This window comes from Oncorhynchus clarkii, chromosome 33 (genome assembly GCF_045791955.1).
Source record: "Oncorhynchus clarkii lewisi isolate Uvic-CL-2024 chromosome 33, UVic_Ocla_1.0, whole genome shotgun sequence".
Classification (NCBI taxonomy): Eukaryota; Metazoa; Chordata; class Actinopteri; order Salmoniformes; family Salmonidae; genus Oncorhynchus; species Oncorhynchus clarkii.
In genome coordinates this window covers 26,027,723-26,046,532 of record NC_092179.1, presented here as the reverse complement: position 1 = coordinate 26,046,532, position 18,810 = coordinate 26,027,723, and the positions used below count along the sequence as shown (strand labels likewise).

Below are 18,810 nucleotides of genomic sequence, written 5' to 3'. Positions count from 1 at the left end.
TTAATACCTACCCAGTTAGTCAATATGGAGGAAACTAGGTAGTTGTATCACCTACCCTGTTAGTCAATATGGAGGCAACTAGGTAGAGTTTTAATACCTACCCAGTTAGTCAATATGGAGGAAACTAGGTAGTTGTAACACCTACCCTGTTAGTCAATATGGAGGCAACTAGGTAGAGTTTTAATACCTACCCAGTTAGTCAATATGGAGGAAACTTGGTAGAGTTTTAACACCTACCCAGTTAGTCAATATGGAGGAAACTAGGTAGTTTTATCACCTACCCTGTCAGTCAATATGGAGGCAACTAGGTAGAGTTTTAATACCTACCCTGTTAGTCAATATGGAGGCAACTAGGTAGAGTTTTAATACCTACCCAGTTAGTCAATATGGAGGAAACTAGGTAGAGTTTTAACACCTACCCAGTTAGTCAATATGGAGGAAACTAGGTAGTTTTATCACCTACCCTGTTAGTCAATATGGAGGCAACTAGGTAGAGTTTTAATACCTACCCAGTTAGTCAATATGGAGGAAACTAGGTAGAGTTTTAACACCTACCCTGTTAGTCAATATGGAGGAAACTAGGTAGAGTTTTAACTAACACCTACCCAGTTAGTCAATATGGAGGCAACTAGGTAGTTTTATCACCTACCCTGTTAGTCAATATGGAGGCAACTAGGTAGAGTTTTAACTAACACCTACCCAGTTAGTCAATATGGAGGAAACTAGGTAGAGTTTTAACACCTACCCTGTTAGTCAATATGGAGGCAACTAGGTAGAGTTTTAATACCTACCCAGTTAGTCAATATGGAGGCAACTTTGTAGAGTTTTAACTAACACCTACCCAGTTAGTCAATATGGAGGAAACTAGGTAGAGTTTTAACACCTACCCTGTTAGTCAATATGGAGGCAACTAGGTAGAGTTTTAATACCTACCCAGTTAGTCAATATGGAGGCAACTAGGTAGTTTTAACTAACACCTACCCAGTTAGTCATTATGGAGGAAACTAGGTAGAGTTTTAATTAACACCTACCCAGTTAGTCAATATGGAGGCAACTAGGTAGAGTTTTAACACCTACCCAGTTAGTCAATATGGAGGAAACTAGGTAGAGTTTTAATACCTACCCAGTTAGTCAATATGGAGGCAACTAGGTAGTTTTAACTAAGACCTACCCAGGTAGTCAATATGGAGGAAACTAGGTAGAGTTTTAACTAACACCTACCCAGTTAGTCAATATGGAGGCAACTAGGTAGTTTTAACTAACACCTACCCAGTTAGTCAATATGGAGGCAACTAGGTAGAGTTTTAACTAACACCTACCCAGTTAGTCAATATGGAGGAAACTAGGTAGAGTTTTAACACCTACCCTGTTAGTCATTATGGAGGAAACTAGGTAGAGTTTTAATTAACACCTACCCAGTTAGTCAATATGGAGGAAACTAGGTAGTTTTAACTAACACCTACCCAGTTAGTCAATATGGAGGAAACTAGGTAGAGTTTTAACACCTACCCAGTTAGTCAATATGGAGGAAACTAGGTAGAGTTTTAACACCTACCCTGTTAGTCAATATGGAGGCAACTAGGTAGTTTTAACTAAGACCTACCCAGTTAGTCAATATGGAGGAAACTAGGTAGAGTTTTAACTAACACCTACCCAGTTAGTCAATATGGAGGAAACTAGGTAGAGTTTTAAATAACACCTACCCAGTTAGTCAATATGGAGGCAACTAGGTAGTTTTATCACCTACCCTGTTAGTCAATATGGAGGAAACTAGGTAGAGTTTTAACACCTACCCAGTTAGTCAATATGGAGGCAACTAGGTAGAGTTTTAACACCTACCCAGTTAGTCAATATGGAGGCAACTAGGTAGAGTTTTAACTAACACTTACCCTGTTAGTCAATATGGAGGAAACTAGGTAGAGTTTTAACACCTACCCAGTTAGTCAATATGGAGGAAACTAGGTAGAGTTTTAACACCTACCCTGTTAGTCATTATGGAGGAAACTAGGTAGAGTTTTAACACCTACCCAGTTAGTCAATATGGAGGCAACTAGGTAGAGTTTTAACACCTACCCAGTTAGTCAATATGGAGGCAACTAGGTAGAGTTTTAACTAACACCTACCCTGTTAGTCAATATGGAGGAAACTAGGTAGAGTTTTATCACCTACCCAGTTAGTCAATATGGAGGAGACTAGGTAGAGTTTTAATACCTACCTAGTTAGTCATTATGGAGGAAACTAGGTAGAGTTTTAAATAACACCTACCCTGTTAGTCAATATGGAGGAAACTAGGTAGAGTTTTAACACCTACCCTGTTAGTCAATATGGAGGCAACTAGGTAGAGTTTTAACACCTACCCAGTTAGTCAATATGGAGGAAACTAGGTAGTTTTATCACCTACCCTGTCAGTCAATATGGAGGCAACTAGGTAGAGTTTTAATACCTACCCTGTTAGTCAATATGGAGGCAACTAGGTAGAGTTTTAATACCTACCCAGTTAGTCAATATGGAGGAAACTAGGTAGAGTTTTAACACCTACCCAGTTAGTCAATATGGAGGAAACTAGGTAGTTTTATCACCTACCCTGTTAGTCAATATGGAGGCAACTAGGTAGAGTTTTAATACCTACCCAGTTAGTCAATATGGAGGAAACTAGGTAGAGTTTTAACACCTACCCTGTTAGTCAATATGGAGGAAACTAGGTAGAGTTTTAACTAACACCTACCCAGTTAGTCAATATGGAGGCAACTAGGTAGTTTTATCACCTACCCTGTTAGTCAATATGGAGGCAACTAGGTAGAGTTTTAACTAACACCTACCCAGTTAGTCAATATGGAGGAAACTAGGTAGAGTTTTAACACCTACCCTGTTAGTCAATATGGAGGCAACTAGGTAGAGTTTTAATACCTACCCAGTTAGTCAATATGGAGGCAACTTTGTAGAGTTTTAACTAACACCTACCCAGTTAGTCAATATGGAGGAAACTAGGTAGAGTTTTAACACCTACCCTGTTAGTCAATATGGAGGCAACTAGGTAGAGTTTTAATACCTACCCAGTTAGTCAATATGGAGGCAACTAGGTAGTTTTAACTAACACCTACCCAGTTAGTCATTATGGAGGAAACTAGGTAGAGTTTTAATTAACACCTACCCAGTTAGTCAATATGGAGGCAACTAGGTAGAGTTTTAACACCTACCCAGTTAGTCAATATGGAGGAAACTAGGTAGAGTTTTAATACCTACCCAGTTAGTCAATATGGAGGCAACTAGGTAGTTTTAACTAAGACCTACCCAGGTAGTCAATATGGAGGAAACTAGGTAGAGTTTTAACTAACACCTACCCAGTTAGTCAATATGGAGGCAACTAGGTAGTTTTAACTAACACCTACCCAGTTAGTCAATATGGAGGCAACTAGGTAGAGTTTTAACTAACACCTACCCAGTTAGTCAATATGGAGGAAACTAGGTAGAGTTTTAACACCTACCCTGTTAGTCATTATGGAGGAAACTAGGTAGAGTTTTAATTAACACCTACCCAGTTAGTCAATATGGAGGAAACTAGGTAGTTTTAACTAACACCTACCCAGTTAGTCAATATGGAGGAAACTAGGTAGAGTTTTAACACCTACCCAGTTAGTCAATATGGAGGAAACTAGGTAGAGTTTTAACACCTACCCTGTTAGTCAATATGGAGGCAACTAGGTAGTTTTAACTAAGACCTACCCAGTTAGTCAATATGGAGGAAACTAGGTAGAGTTTTAACTAACACCTACCCAGTTAGTCAATATGGAGGAAACTAGGTAGAGTTTTAAATAACACCTACCCAGTTAGTCAATATGGAGGCAACTAGGTAGTTTTATCACCTACCCTGTTAGTCAATATGGAGGAAACTAGGTAGAGTTTTAACACCTACCCAGTTAGTCAATATGGAGGCAACTAGGTAGAGTTTTAACACCTACCCAGTTAGTCAATATGGAGGCAACTAGGTAGAGTTTTAACTAACACTTACCCTGTTAGTCAATATGGAGGAAACTAGGTAGAGTTTTAACACCTACCCAGTTAGTCAATATGGAGGAAACTAGGTAGAGTTTTAACACCTACCCTGTTAGTCATTATGGAGGAAACTAGGTAGAGTTTTAACACCTACCCAGTTAGTCAATATGGAGGCAACTAGGTAGAGTTTTAACACCTACCCAGTTAGTCAATATGGAGGCAACTAGGTAGAGTTTTAACTAACACCTACCCTGTTAGTCAATATGGAGGAAACTAGGTAGAGTTTTATCACCTACCCAGTTAGTCAATATGGAGGAGACTAGGTAGAGTTTTAATACCTACCTAGTTAGTCATTATGGAGGAAACTAGGTAGAGTTTTAAATAACACCTACCCTGTTAGTCAATATGGAGGAAACTAGGTAGAGTTTTAACACCTACCCTGTTAGTCAATATGGAGGCAACTAGGTAGAGTTTTAACTAACACCTACCCAGTTATTCAATATGGAGGCAACTAGGTAGAGTTTTAACTAACACCTACCCAGTTAGTCAATATGGAGGAAACTAGGTAGAGTTTTAACACCTACCCTGTTAGTCTCTGATCTGCTAAGGGGAGTGAACAAGGGCAAAAAGGAGGGGACAACTTTTCGGGATGCTATGCAACACCAGTGATAGTCAGATGTCTAGTCAGACAGCCAATCAGGTGTTAAACACAGTAGTGGCAGGACATTTGGGACAACACCTGCCAGACCATGAAGAAACAGACACACTGCTGCTTTAAACAAACATGCCAAGATACACACACACACACACACACACACACACACACACACACACACACACACACACACAGTCCATTGATGTTGTAGCATTTAAAAGATAGACTAAGTGTTGTTATTCTGTCAGATGTTGGGTCAGGCCTTGGCTCCCACCGTGTGCTGAATCTCATCTGACTCCAGTATTGGACAATGCAGTGCAGCTTGTTTTCAACCCCACCTTCTCCATATCCGTTTTACTTTACTGTGTGTATGTACGTGTGTTTGTACACGCACACACGCAAGTTCAAGCCGAGGCCCGTTGCTATGGAAACCTCTATATAAGTCGTGTAGCAAGGTGTTCTTTCTTGCGTAATGAGCAACACATAGATGGTGCTGTTCAGTAGATAATGCCCAGCGTATTACACAGCGTCTCTGAAGGGTTCCTGTAAAACATCCTCAGTGTGCAGTCCTTTGATTTAAACACAGAATACAGATGTCCTGTGCTTTGTCTCTTCTAATCTAATAGAGGAATTTGGTTGACATGGTGATCGCTACTCAGATGGTGTCACAGACATATTGAATTGTCATATTGAAGATCTGTTGGTTTTTATCCTGGTTAGACTTGCAATGTTCTGACAACTTTCCCCAAATTCCCAGGTTTTCTAGAAATCCGGGTTAGAAGCCTGGGAATGTTGCTACCCTGGTACACACAGTATGTCTGATGATGCAACTAGCCATGTTATGGACTATGGCTGATCATATAGCCAGTTTATTTCATATGGCCAGTTGTGTGTGTGTGTGTGTGTCGGGGTGATGACCTGGCACAGTCACTTAGCGTGATGGTTCCTGTGAAGACACTACAGGCGACAATAAATAACATTCTCCTGGGTGAGTTAGGGTCCCACTTAGCCCACCTGACACTGCATGCTAAACACACACACACACACACACACACACACACACACACACACACACACACACACACACACACACACACACACACACACACACACACACACACACACATATTCTCTTTCACTCAACACACACATACACACACACATTCTCTTTCACTCAACACACACATATGTATTAACACACAGACTAATTCACACTTAAACACATACACACACACACCCTGAATGAGCGCTTGACCGCAGTGCGTGATCCCTCCTCGCTCCGGAGCCCCTCTTTCTGTCGTCCATCACCTGGGTGTCCGTGTCTTCCATCCTTCTGGGAAATGAGGAGATCTATTAGAATGGCCTGCTGTGTGAGATAACGAGGGGAATGGGGCTCTCTCTCCTTCTCTGCTCTGGAAAACCAGAGATTCATCACATCGAATGAGGGATGAGGGAAGAGAACAGGTGAAAGGTCAGAACCTGGTGGGGGGGCTGTGTGTGTGTGTGTGAGCAAGTGTGTGTGTGTGTGTGTGGAAGAGAGATCCCATTGTATCTCTTCACCACATAAGATGGACCCCTCATGCTCACTGAGGTATGTCTCATTGTGATTTGTTCCTGTCCCTAACCATTCATAACATACATCCTGCCTGTCTGCCTGTCCCTAACCATTCATAACATACATCCTGTCTGTCCCTAACCATTCATAACATACATCCTCCCTGTCTGCCTGTCCCTAACCATTCATAACATACATCCTCCCTGTCTGCCTGTCCCTAACCATTCATAACATATATCCTCCCTGTCTGCCTGTCAGCCTGTTCCTAACCATTCATAACATACATCCTGTCTGTCTGTCTGTCCCTAACCATTCATAACATATATCCTGCCTGTCTGTCTGTCCCTAACCATTCATAACATACATCCTGTCTGTCCCTAACCATTCATAACATACATCCTGCCTGTCTGTCTGTCCCTAACCATTCATAACATATATCCTGCCTGTCCCTAACCATTCATAACATACATCCTGCCTGTCCCTAACCATTCATAACATACATCCTGCCTGTCTGTCTGTCCCTAACCATTCATAACATACTCCCTCTCTGTCTCTGTCCCTAACCATTCATAACATACATCCTGTCTGTCCCTAACCATTCATAACATACATCCTGCCTGTCTGTCTGTCCCTAACCATTCATAACATATATCCTGCCTGTCCCTAACCATTCATAACATACATCCTGCCTGTCCCTAACCATTCATACATACATCCTGCCTGTCCCTAACCATTCATAACATACATCCTGTCTGTCCCTAACCATTCATAACATACATCCTGCCTGTCTGTCTGTCCCTAACCATTCATAACATACATCCTCCCTGTCTCTGTCCCTAACCATTCATAACATACATCCTGCCTGTCTGCCTGTCCCTAACCATTCATAACATACATCCTCCCTGTCTCTGTCCCTAACCATTCATAACATACATCCTCCCTGTCTCTGTCCCTAACCATTCATAACATACATCCTCCCTGTCTCTGTCCCTAACCATTCATAACATACATCCTCCCTGTCTCTGTCCCGAACCATTCATAACATACATCCTCCCTGTCTGTCTGTCCCTAACCATTCATAACATACATCCTCCCTGTCTGTCTGTCCCTAACCATTCACAACATACATCCTCCCTGTCTGCCTGTCCCTAACCATTCATAACATACATCCTCCCTGTCTGTCTGTCCCTAACCATTCACAACATACATCCTCCCTGTCTGTCTGTCCCTAACCATTCATAACATACATCCTCCCTGTCTCTGTCCCTAACCATTCATAACATACATCCTCCCTGTCTCTGTCCCTAACCATTCATAACATACATCCTCCCTGTCTGTCTGTCCCTAACCATTCATAACATACATCCTCCCTGTCTGTCTGTCCCTAACCATTCACAACATACATCCTCCCTGTCTCTGTCCCTAACCATTCATAACATACATCCTCCCTGTCTGTCTGTCCCTAACCATTCATAACATACATCCTCCCTGTCTGTCTGTCCCTAACCATTCACAACATACATCCTCCCTGTCTGCCTGTCCCTAACCATTCATAACATACATCCTGCCTGTCCCTAACCATTCATAACATCCATCCTGCCTGTCCCTAACCATTCATAACATACATCCTCCCTGTCTCTGTCCCTAATCATTCATAACATACATCCTGCCTGACCCTAACATTCATAACATACATCCTGCCTGTCTGTCTGTCCCTAACCATTCATAACATACATCCTCCCTGTCTCTGTCCCTAACCATTCATAACATACATCCTGCCTGTCTGTCTGTCCCTAACCATTCATAACATACATCCTGCCTGACCCTAACATTCATAACATACATCCTGCCTGTCTGTCTGTCCCTAACCATTCATAACATACATCCTCCCTGTCTCTGTCCCTAACCATTCATAACATACATCCTGCCTGTCTGTCTGTCCCTAACCATTCATAACATACATCCTCCAGTCCCTAACCATTCATGTCTGTCTGTCTCCGTTCATAACATTGTCTGTCCCTAACCATTCATAACATACACCCGCTCTGTCTCTGTCCCTAACCATTCATAACATACATCCTCTCTGTCTCTGTCCCTAACCATTCATAACATACATCCTCTCTGTCTCTGTCCCTAACCATTCATAACATACATCCTCCCTGTCTCTGTCCCTAACCATTCATAACATACATCCTCCCTGTCTCTGTCCCTAACCATTCATAACATACACCCTCTCTGTCTCTGTCCCTAACCATTCATAACATACACCCTCTCTGTCTCTGTCCCTAACCATTCATAACATACACCCTCTCTGTCTCTGTCCCTAACCATTCATAACATATATCCTCCCTGTCTGCCTGTCTGTCTGTCCCTAACCATTCATAACATACATCCTCCCTGTCTCTGTCCCTAACCATTCATAACATACATCCTCCCTGTCTCTGTCCCTAACCATTCATAACATACACCCTCTCTGTCTCTGTCCCTAACCATTCATAACATACACCCTCTCTGTCTCTGTCCCTAACCATTCATAACATACACCCTCTCTGTCTCTGTCCCTAACCATTCATAACATTGTATGTCCTTAACCATTCATAACATACACCCTCTCTGTCTACCAGTCTAGTGATGGACTACCAACCAAACACCCTCCATCCATCTCTCTCCTTCATTTTCCCCCACCCAATTGTTTTCATGTAACATTCGTCTAAAGTTTAAAAAGGTAGGCAAAGACCCCGTGTCTCTCCCAAACTCTCTGTCATTCACTCACTCTTCATTCCACACAGTACCTCCTCTGGTGTATGTGTACCGTTCAGATCCGGCACGGAGTTTAGCCCAACCTTCCTCAGTAAATAAAGTCAGAAGTGTCCCCACATCCCTGAAAACAAAAGACCACCAGATGTGTGTGAGTCCTAGTGGAACCAGAGACTTTGACAGATGCTGCTAATTGTAGTCAGAGCCAGCTGCCTCTGTGTGACTGGGGAAGCACTCTGCCAGTACCTAGACTGTTCTTTTCAACCGCTCAGCCCAAACTACCTGGATGAGACTCCTTTTGCCTGCCGATTCAACTAGATTTATGAATGTTTATTAAGCTAATGAATTCTAATTGTTGCTGAGGCAGGTTGGTTAACGCCACATGTACAAAGCCTAATCTGGCCTGAGGAGACTCTAAACTGACAGCTAATGCCTTGCTCGGTGGGCTGACGGCTTGACTTCAGTACATGTTTGGTCACTTGTCCTCTATAGGCTCTAGTGTTGTATATTTCAGGTCAGAATACAGTATGCTTAGAGAGAATGCTTACATTGTTAAATTATTCTCCTGTGATATGTAGTACCTTACTACAACGAAGTGCTCCACTCCTGTTCCAACAGATATATGCACTTATCAACCACAATTAAAAGAACACTTATTGAATGGTCCCTCTTTACATTGAAAGATTGGTCCTTGTGTGGACTGGTGGAGGCTGAAGAGCTGAAGTACTCTACTAACGAGCAGGTTCCAATCAGAAATATAAATTCATTATTTAGCTTTAGCATTGAGCTGAGGTCAGAATGGTTTTGACTGCTGTACATTAGCTTGTCTGTTACTAGTCAATTATTGAATGAGAGTCAATGAGATTAGAGAGGAGCTTTTAGACCTGGAGGCTGACAGGAGTGGTGCTGCCTTGGAGAGACCTCCTGATAGTCCACCATCAGTGGTCCAGGATCAGTTGTCTTTGCCTCTGTTCTAACTCTAAACCTGTGTGAGCCTCACAATACAACTGACCTGGGATGAATTGATAAGAACAGTTTGAATTGATGTTCAAATATCAACCATTCTCCCTTCCTTAATGTAATCACTCTAACACTGAGGTAAAACCCTAGGAAGGAAGAAAGGATGCATTTGAAAGGAATTCAAACTGGGCCTTAGTACCTGCTGCATCTTAGGGCCCTGTTCTAATACTCTTCAACTGTATCATTCCTTTCCTCTCTTCCTTGAAGTCATTTCAGAAGGAAGGAAGGAGGCATTTTGAATATTCTAGCAGGGCCAATGTTTGGGCTGTGTATCGCAGCTTCTTCACCTGTTGTCCCACCAGCCGTCCTCACCACAGCCTCTATCTCTGCTGCCCTCTGCAGGCTGCTGCTGGAATTGCTGGAGCTGCTGTTTGACAAGTTCAACGCGGTGGCTGCGGCCCACAGTGTGGTGCTGGCCCACCTGCAGCAGATCGTGGTGTCCCCCAACGGAGCCCAGGAGGGCATCAAGCTCTATGAGCTAGCCGACGTCTCTGCTAAGATCCAGACCGTGCTCCAGGTCAGTTCAAGTTTAAAATGTCAACTTTTGAGTCCATCACAGTCCCGAATCCCTGCACCACACACAAATAAAAAATATCTACAAAGATCCATCTGCCGTTCTGTGTATCCATAAAGATTCACGGATGATATTGCAGTAGATGATTTGCACACATGTTGTTAAACCTTTCGACTGTGAAAGCATAGATTAGGCTTCCATGAGCAGGAATGATCACACATGATGTTAACTAGGAGAGACAAGACTCACTGTTCTGACATCAACGACAATGACAAAAACAGATATAGCTTTACCTTTAGTGACGAAAATCTTTACTAATGCAGACTGACTATTTACTGTACACGTTCATTGTAGAAATCAATCTGGTTCTTCATATGCGGCCCGGGGGGGTGTGACTGTGAAAGCATGTCGTATCCATAGCAGGAGGGATGTAGGCTAATTCCTTGAGAGAATGCTGTTACCTCTGTGTGTGTTGTGCATCCAGCTAGGAATCCTGGCAGTGTTTCACCCAACACTCGGTTGTGCAGCCAGTCAATGTTGTCTTTCTTTTCAAAGAAGAGATTATTCTTGTGGAACGAGTGCTGAGAGTACACACACGTGTATAAAAAAAACACATTGAAAAACACACATATTCAAACAAGCACACACAAAAACTCTCTCCCCTATTCTAGTCAGTGTCTGCTGGGGGTGCCTGCCTTACATGGGCGTTCCTCAGGGATCTGTCATAGGTCACTTCCAAACAGCTGCTCATCATCTCAGCCAATCAGACGGGAGCAGGGAGCAAACACAGTGCAGCCGACACGCACCAATTAAAGGACTGCAATTAAACCAGGCAATCAGGGGAAGTGCCTGTTCCTGTGTGTGTCACAACTAACATCAACCCCACTGTATAATTTGTATTTTTTTCGATTCCTAATCTGACACGATGATGAAATCCGTAGCGCTTGATTTCTTCCGTCGCGTTCTAAGACGTAAGCCTGTGTGTAGGTGGACACATTTCAGAGTGTAGTGAAGTGTGGAAACGAGGGGAAGGATGAGAAGGGAACACAGGTCTGATGATGAAACGGAGCAGCCAGAGGGGACGTTGGCTCGGGAACAGCCAGTTACGCTGGGGAAGCGGTCCTGTAACGTGAAGCTAGCTATCCCCTGTGGAGGGAGTCATTGTGAGGTGTAGCTCCAGGGTATTCTCCTGTCACACATGTGAGTGATGGCTGGGCTCCAGCTTGAGCTCTGAGCATTAAAGAGTCTACAGTCAAACTACAGATGGAGGTATGAGGATCCACATCATGGTTCTCAGACTGGTTTTCTAGATATGGTCTCTGACTTTTCTCTCCAAACCAGTCTGCTGTCATGTAGCTTGGTCTGTATGGATTAGGCTTCAAATGACACGAACCCATATAGCCTTCCCGTTAGTGACCACAAGCTTTACTAATGTGGATTGACTACACGTTCATTGTAAAAATTAATCTGGTTTCTTTATATACAGCCCAGGGCTGTATGTAGGACTGTGAAAGCAGACAGAATGTCAGTGAGTCTTGCCTTTTGTAGTCAGCATAATACATTTTTTTAAATAATACGTTTTTTTTGTAAAAAATAAAAAATGTACACCCTTTTCTCCCCAATTTCGTGGTATCCAATTGTTAGTAGTTACTATCTTGTCTCATCGCTACAACTCCCGTACGGGCTCGGGAGAGACGAAGGTTGAAAGTCATGCGTCCTCCGAAACACAACCCAACCAAGCCGCACTGCTTCTTTAACACAGCGCGCATCAAACCAGCTGCACTAATGTGTTGGAGGAAACACAGTGCACCTGGTGACCTGGTTAGCATGCACTGCGCCCGGCCCGGCCCGCCACAGGAGTTGCTAGTGCGCGATGAGACAAGGATATGCCGGCCAAACTCTGCCTAACCCGGACGACGCTAGGCCAATTGTGCGTCGCCCCATGAACCTTCCGGTCGCGGCCGGCTGCGACAGAGCCTCTGGCGCATACCCAGAGTCTCTGGTGGCACAGTTAGCACTGCGATGCAGTGTCCGAGACCACTGCGCCACCCGGGAGGCCCCATGTTTATCTTTTTTTACATTTGTTTTTTTGTACAGCAGATACAAACATACACATACACAAGAACTTAGAGACACAAAACTACTACATCTCATCTGCTCCCACATCCATCCCTAGAGCCTGATCACACCCCCATCCCTAGTGCCTGGTCACACCCCCATCCCTAGAGCCTGGTCACACCCCCATCCCTAGTGCCTGGTCACACCCCCATCCCTAGTGCCTGGTCACACCCCCATCCCTAGTGCCTGGTCACACCCCCATCCCTAGTGCCTGGTCATACCTCATCCATCCCTAGAGCCTGGTCACACCCCCATCCCTAGTGCCTGGTCACACCCCCATCCCTAGAGCCTGGTCACACCCCCATCCCTAGAGCCTGGTCACACCACCATCCCTAGTGTCTGGTCACACCTCCATCCCTAGTGCCTGGTCACACCCCCATCCCTAGTCACACCTCCATCCCTAGTGCCTGGTCACACCCCCATTCCAAGTGCCTGGTCACACCCCCATCCCTAGTGCCTGGTCACACCCCCATCCCTAGTCACACCCACATCTCTAGTGCCTGGTCACACCCCCATCCCTAGTGCCTGGTCACACCCCCATCCCTAGTGCCTGGTCACACCACCATCCCTAGTCACACCCCCATCCCTAGTAAAAACCACCATCCCTAATCACACCCCCATCCCTAGTCACACCCCCATCCCTAGTGCCTGGCAACACCTCCATCCCTAGTGCCTGGCCACACCCCCATTCCAAGTGCCTGGTCACACCCCCATCCCTAGTGCCTGGTCACACCTCCATCCCTAGTGCCTGGTCACACCTCCATCCCTAGTGCCTGGCCACACCCCCATCCCTAGTGCCTGGCCACACCCCCATCCCTAGTGCCTGGCCACACCCCCATCCCTAGTGCCTGGCCACACCCCCATCCCTAGTGCCTGGCCACACCCCCATCCCTAGTGCCTGGCCACACCGCATCCCTAGTGCCTGGCCACACCCCCATCCCTAGTGCCTGGCCTCACCTCCATCCCTAGTGCCTGGCCACACCTCCATCCCTAGTGTCTGGCCACACCCCCATCCCTAGTGCCTGGCCACACCCGCATCCCTAGTGCCTGGCCACACCCCCATCCCTAGTGCCTGGCCACACCCCCATCCCTAGTGCCTGGCCACACCCCCATCCCTAGTGCCTGGCCACACCCGCATCCCTAGTGCCTGGCCACACCCCCATCCCTAGTGCCTGGCCACACCCCCATCCCTAGTGCCTGGCCACACCCCCATCCCTAGTGCCTGGCCACACCCCCATCCCTAGTGCCTGGCCACACCCCCATCCCTAGTGCCTGGCCACACCCCCATCCCTAGTGCCTGCATTATTGTTTGTCACTTGGCCGTAAATTACACCCATTAATTTTTCTCGGTTGCCCAGGCTATTTCATTATTTCAATAATAAATCATGTTTCCATTGTGTTAATGATGGAGATGGATTTCCAGGTTTTTACTCTGTTTATTCCAGAAGAGTAATGAGAAGAGAATGGTCCAGGCCATTGGGTGTCTGACTGCACCCCATATGCCAGGTCTTGAAATATGCAGACAGACAGATTAACAGTATGTTTACGTTGTAACACTTCTGACAGACAACTATGAAGCTCCGCCCATAACGTTTGGACTTCACAGCGTTCTCAGAAGGCATGGATTACTGAGTCATTGTTAGTTTTACACTTAAGACATGACTCTGCCGTTGTGCTGTAGAATTTGTGAATTTTGTCTCTGGTTGAATAAATTCTATACATTGGTTTATACTGGATTAAGCTACATTTTCATGAACTGTTTCGTTAGTTTTGCTCCAACATTCCCTCCATCTTGTGGCAACATTACTCTCCTAGTCAGCATCGTGTGTGAATTTGAATGTGTGTGTGTTTGTTTGATTGTGTGTGTATGTTTCAATGTGTTTTTTCTTTTGCTCGTGCAGCGAGGTCCGTGCACACGTTTGTGTATAGATAGCTGAGGAACTGCATTTCAACTGACGCGCTTTCATGTTCTCAGCACTCGTTCCACAAGAATAATCTCTTCTTTGAAAAGAAAGACAACATTGACTGGCTGCACAAACGAGTGTTGGGTGAAACACTGCCAGGATTCCTAGCTGGATGCACAACACACACAGAGGTAACAGCATTCTCTCAAGGAATTAGCCTACATCCCTCCTGCTATGGATACGACATGCTTTCACAGTCACACCCCCCCGGGCCGCATATGAAGAACCAGATTGATTTCTACAATGAACGTGTACAGTAAATAGTCAATCTGCATTAGTAAAGATGTGAAATATTGTGGTCACTAAAGGTGAGGCTACATGGGTTTGTCATTGTAGTTGATGTCAGAACAGTGAGTCCTAGTTAGCATCATGTGAGGTAGACCTCCTGAGGGACACAGTGAAGAGTTGACAGCAGTTTGCTCCTTTCCTCTTTTCTATTTTACACTCTGCTCTTTTCTTATCTCGCTCTTATTTTCTCCCTCACATCTTTTCTCTTCCTTGTTTTCGTCTCGTTCCAAGTCTCTGAGGGCTAGCGTTCTCTCCCTTTTCTTTTGAGAGGAGAGAGACGGAGGGAGCGAGAGGGAGAGCAAGCGAGGGGGAGGGGGAGCGAGCGAGTGGAAGGGAGGGAAGGAGAGGGAGGGAGGGAGCTAGAGAGAGATGGGCACCGACCGGTGGAGGGGGGTGACTGAAAGAGAGGAGAGAGGGAGAGAGGGAAAGGGAGAGAGGGGAGAGAGAGGTGCACACTGGGATTGAGTATATGGGCTTATCATCACTCCATCAGACCAGGAGTCAGACGGTGACCTTGAGCACATTTTTTCCATCATATTTTCTTTTCTCTTGCGTTTTCTCTCTCACTCATTCTCTCGCTTTTTCACCCCTCAAAACCACTCAGAATGAAAAGCAGTGACTCCGCAATGCCAACTGTTGCTAAGGCGGCCCTGAGCTAACTGCGGACGGGCGGGCAGGCAGGCCTTAGGGCTCGAAGACGCAGCTAGACTTGAATCACATTTTGTCCAAAGCCTACTTTAGTGGAACTGAGGACAAATGCTCTGTCTTATTGAACATTGATTATCTAAGACCCAGGCCCCTTGATTGGCTCAAAATTGGTCCTTACACTAAGCTGTGATTGGATAGGTACTGGATCAACAGAGTCATGATTTGTCTGGGCCAACTGATTGCCTGCCAGTTTATTCACCGGTGTTTCAGCTCTGTTTGGAGGAGAATATGAAGAGATGGACAGATAGAGGTGTGGGAACTGTAGGGTTGGCGTTGTATACTCTCAGAGCCAGTCAGATGGACAGATAGAGGTGTGGGAACTGTAGGGTTGGCGTTGTATACTCTCAGAGCCAGTCAGATGGACAGATAGAGGTGTGGGAACTGTAGGGTTGGCGTTGTATACTCTCAGAGCCAGTCAGATGGACAGATAGAGGTGTGGGAACTGTAGGGTTGGCGTTGTATACTCTCAGAGCCAGTCAGATGGACAGATAGAGGTGTGGGAACTGTAGGGTTGGCGTTGTATACTCTCAGAGCCAGTCAGATGGACAGATAGAGGTGTGGGAACTGTAGGGTTGGCGTTGTATACTCTCAGAGCCAGTCAGATGGACAGATAGAGGTGTGGGAACTGTAGGGTTGGCGTTGTATACTCTCAAAGCCAGTCAGATGGACAGATAGAGGTGTGGGAACTGTAGGGTTGGCGTTGTATACTCTCAAAGCCAGTCAGATGGACAGATAGAGGTGTGGGAACTGTAGGGTTGGCGTTGTATACTCTCAGAGCCAGTCAGATGGACAGATAGAGGTGTGGGAACTGTAGGGTTGGCGTTGTATACTCTCAGAGCCAGTCAGATGGACAGATAGAGGTGTGGGAACTGTAGGGTTGGCGTTGTATACTCTCAAAGCCAGTCAGATGGACAGATAGAGGTGTGGGAACTGTAGGGTTGGCGTTGTATACTCTCAGAGCCAGTCAGATGGACAGATAGAGGTGTGGGAACTGTAGGGTTGGCGTTGTATACTCTCAAAGCCAGTCAGATGGACAGATAGAGGTGTGGGAACTGTAGGGTTGGCGTTGTATACTCTCAAAGCCAGTCAGATGGACAGATAGAGGTGTGGGAACTGTAGGGTTGGCGTTGTATACTCTCAGAGCCAGTCAGATGGACAGATAGAGGTGTGGGAACTGTAGGGTTGGCGTTGTATACTCTCAAAGCCAGTCAGATGGACAGATAGAGGTGTGGGAACTGTAGGGTTGGCGTTGTATACTCTCAAAGCCAGTCAGATGGATAGATGGTTGGATGGAATTTATTAAAATAGGTTCAATCCAAATCTGACCCTTCATACTGTACATTGGCTACCTAATCACCCCCTAGCTTCCAATTGGCTCAATCACCTACCCTCTCCACGGCAACTCCACTTTACTGACCTTATTGTCCCCATGGGGACATGTTGTTAAAGTATCATGTACACGTTTAAATTGGCGTTTAAATACAGTAGACAACAAATTGACAATACAACATTCATAACAGTTACATACCAATAAAAAGAGACTAGCCTGCTGGCCTTACTGGGTCGATAGGATCATTTCGCCCGAGCTGTTTAGGAGGGATATCACACCTGGCACAAATGATTGTCTAGTTATGTTATTCCTCCCGGGGGGTGTTTCCTATACCTGCACCCAGAGGGGGGAGTAGTTCAATGTCTGGGTACATGGGGTGGCTTGGGTGAAAAATATTTAGTGAGCCTTGCTGATGGCCCTGACATTAAAGATCTCGTCCAGACCTGTCTGTTTCTCCTAGTACTTTGCTTGACATGGTGATAATCCTTCTCAGCATATTTCTCTGGTTGACAGTGGTCTTGCTAAACCAACAAACAATACAAAAAGTTGAAATACTCTCAATGAAAGATCTGCAATACAGAGTCAGTATAGTCCAGTCAACATTAAAAGATCCCATCTTGTTGAGAAAGTACAGTCTCTGTTGACTCTTTTTATAGATAATTATTGTCCAAGAGGACAGCCAGATATGTGTATTAATTATTGTCCAAGAGGACAGCCAGATATGTGTATTAATTATTGTCCAAGAGGACAGCCAGATATGTGTATTAATTATTGTCCAAGAGGACAGCCAGATATGTGTATTTCTCTATGTTCTGACCTGTTACAGACGTAGGTGGTGTTCTCTTCCTGAAGTCTATGCACATCTCTTTGGTTTTGTTGTTATTGAGGACCAGGTGTGATTCATCACAGCACTCTACGAAGTCATTTAGGACCGGGCCATGGGGTTCCTCATCATCATGCAACAGTCTGATCAAGGCAGTGTCATCAGCGAACTAAACTAGGTGTCTGTCAGGATGGGAACTAGTACAACTATTAGTGTACAGTTGGTTGTCCTAAATAAAATACTCAAGTAAAGGCAAATGATAGAGATTGTGTCAGGGACGATGGATAGAGAGTTAAAGAGAGTTGGAGAAAGAGAGAGGAGGGAGTGTAGGTATTGCGCGGCTGTGCTGTGCCTTTGTGTTAATGGAAGGCATTAAGCCGTTGGCTCTCCAGCGGCGCGGGCACTAGAGCTGCTACCGCTGCCTCCGCTCTGCCAACCCCAGGTTGCCAGGGGCTCCTCGCTCCCCCGCCGCCGCGATGTGCGATAATGTCATCTCTTGATTAGAATACTCATTATGTGAAATGAGGTTTTCTTATTCAGTCACTCGTGTTATTATTTTCTGGCCGATTGTATCTTTGTGAGTCTCTCCTTCTCTCCCACTCCCTCTCTCAATCCTTCTTATCCCATTTTCTTTCCATCCCTCTCTCTTTCTCTCCCTCAATCACCATTCCTCTCATTCTCTTTCCCTCTCCCTTCCTCTATCCCTCTCTCTACCCCTCTCCCCCGTCTTTCCTGCTCTCTTCAAGAGACAAACTCAGTATGACAGCAGCACATGTTAGTCTAGCAGCACATGTTAGTCTAGCAGCACATGTTAGTCTAGCAGCACATGTTAGTCTAGCAGCACATGTTAGTCTAGCAGCACATGTTAGTCTAGCAGCACATGTTAGTCTAGCAGCACATGTTAGTCTAGCAGCACATGTTAATGCCTGATAGTCTAGCAGCACATGTTAATGCCTGATAGTCTGGCAGCACATGTTAATGCCTGATAGTCTGACAGCAGCACATGTTAGTCTAGCAGCACATGTTAATGCCTGATAGTCTAGCAGCACATGTTAATGCCTGATAGTCTAGCAGCACATGTTAAT

The 18,810-nt window shown here is 45.2% G+C and overlaps 1 protein-coding gene across 1 annotated transcript in view; it reads left to right on the top strand.

Moving 5' to 3' along the window:
- LOC139392958 (exocyst complex component 4) overlaps positions 1-18,810 on the top strand; it is a 224,487-nt gene that overhangs the window by 30,211 nt on the left and 175,466 nt on the right. Inside the window, exon 6 of the mRNA XM_071141269.1 lies at positions 10,323-10,497. Within this exon, the coding sequence (XP_070997370.1) occupies positions 10,323-10,497 (175 nt within the window). The remainder of the gene's footprint in view (positions 1-10,322; positions 10,498-18,810) is intronic.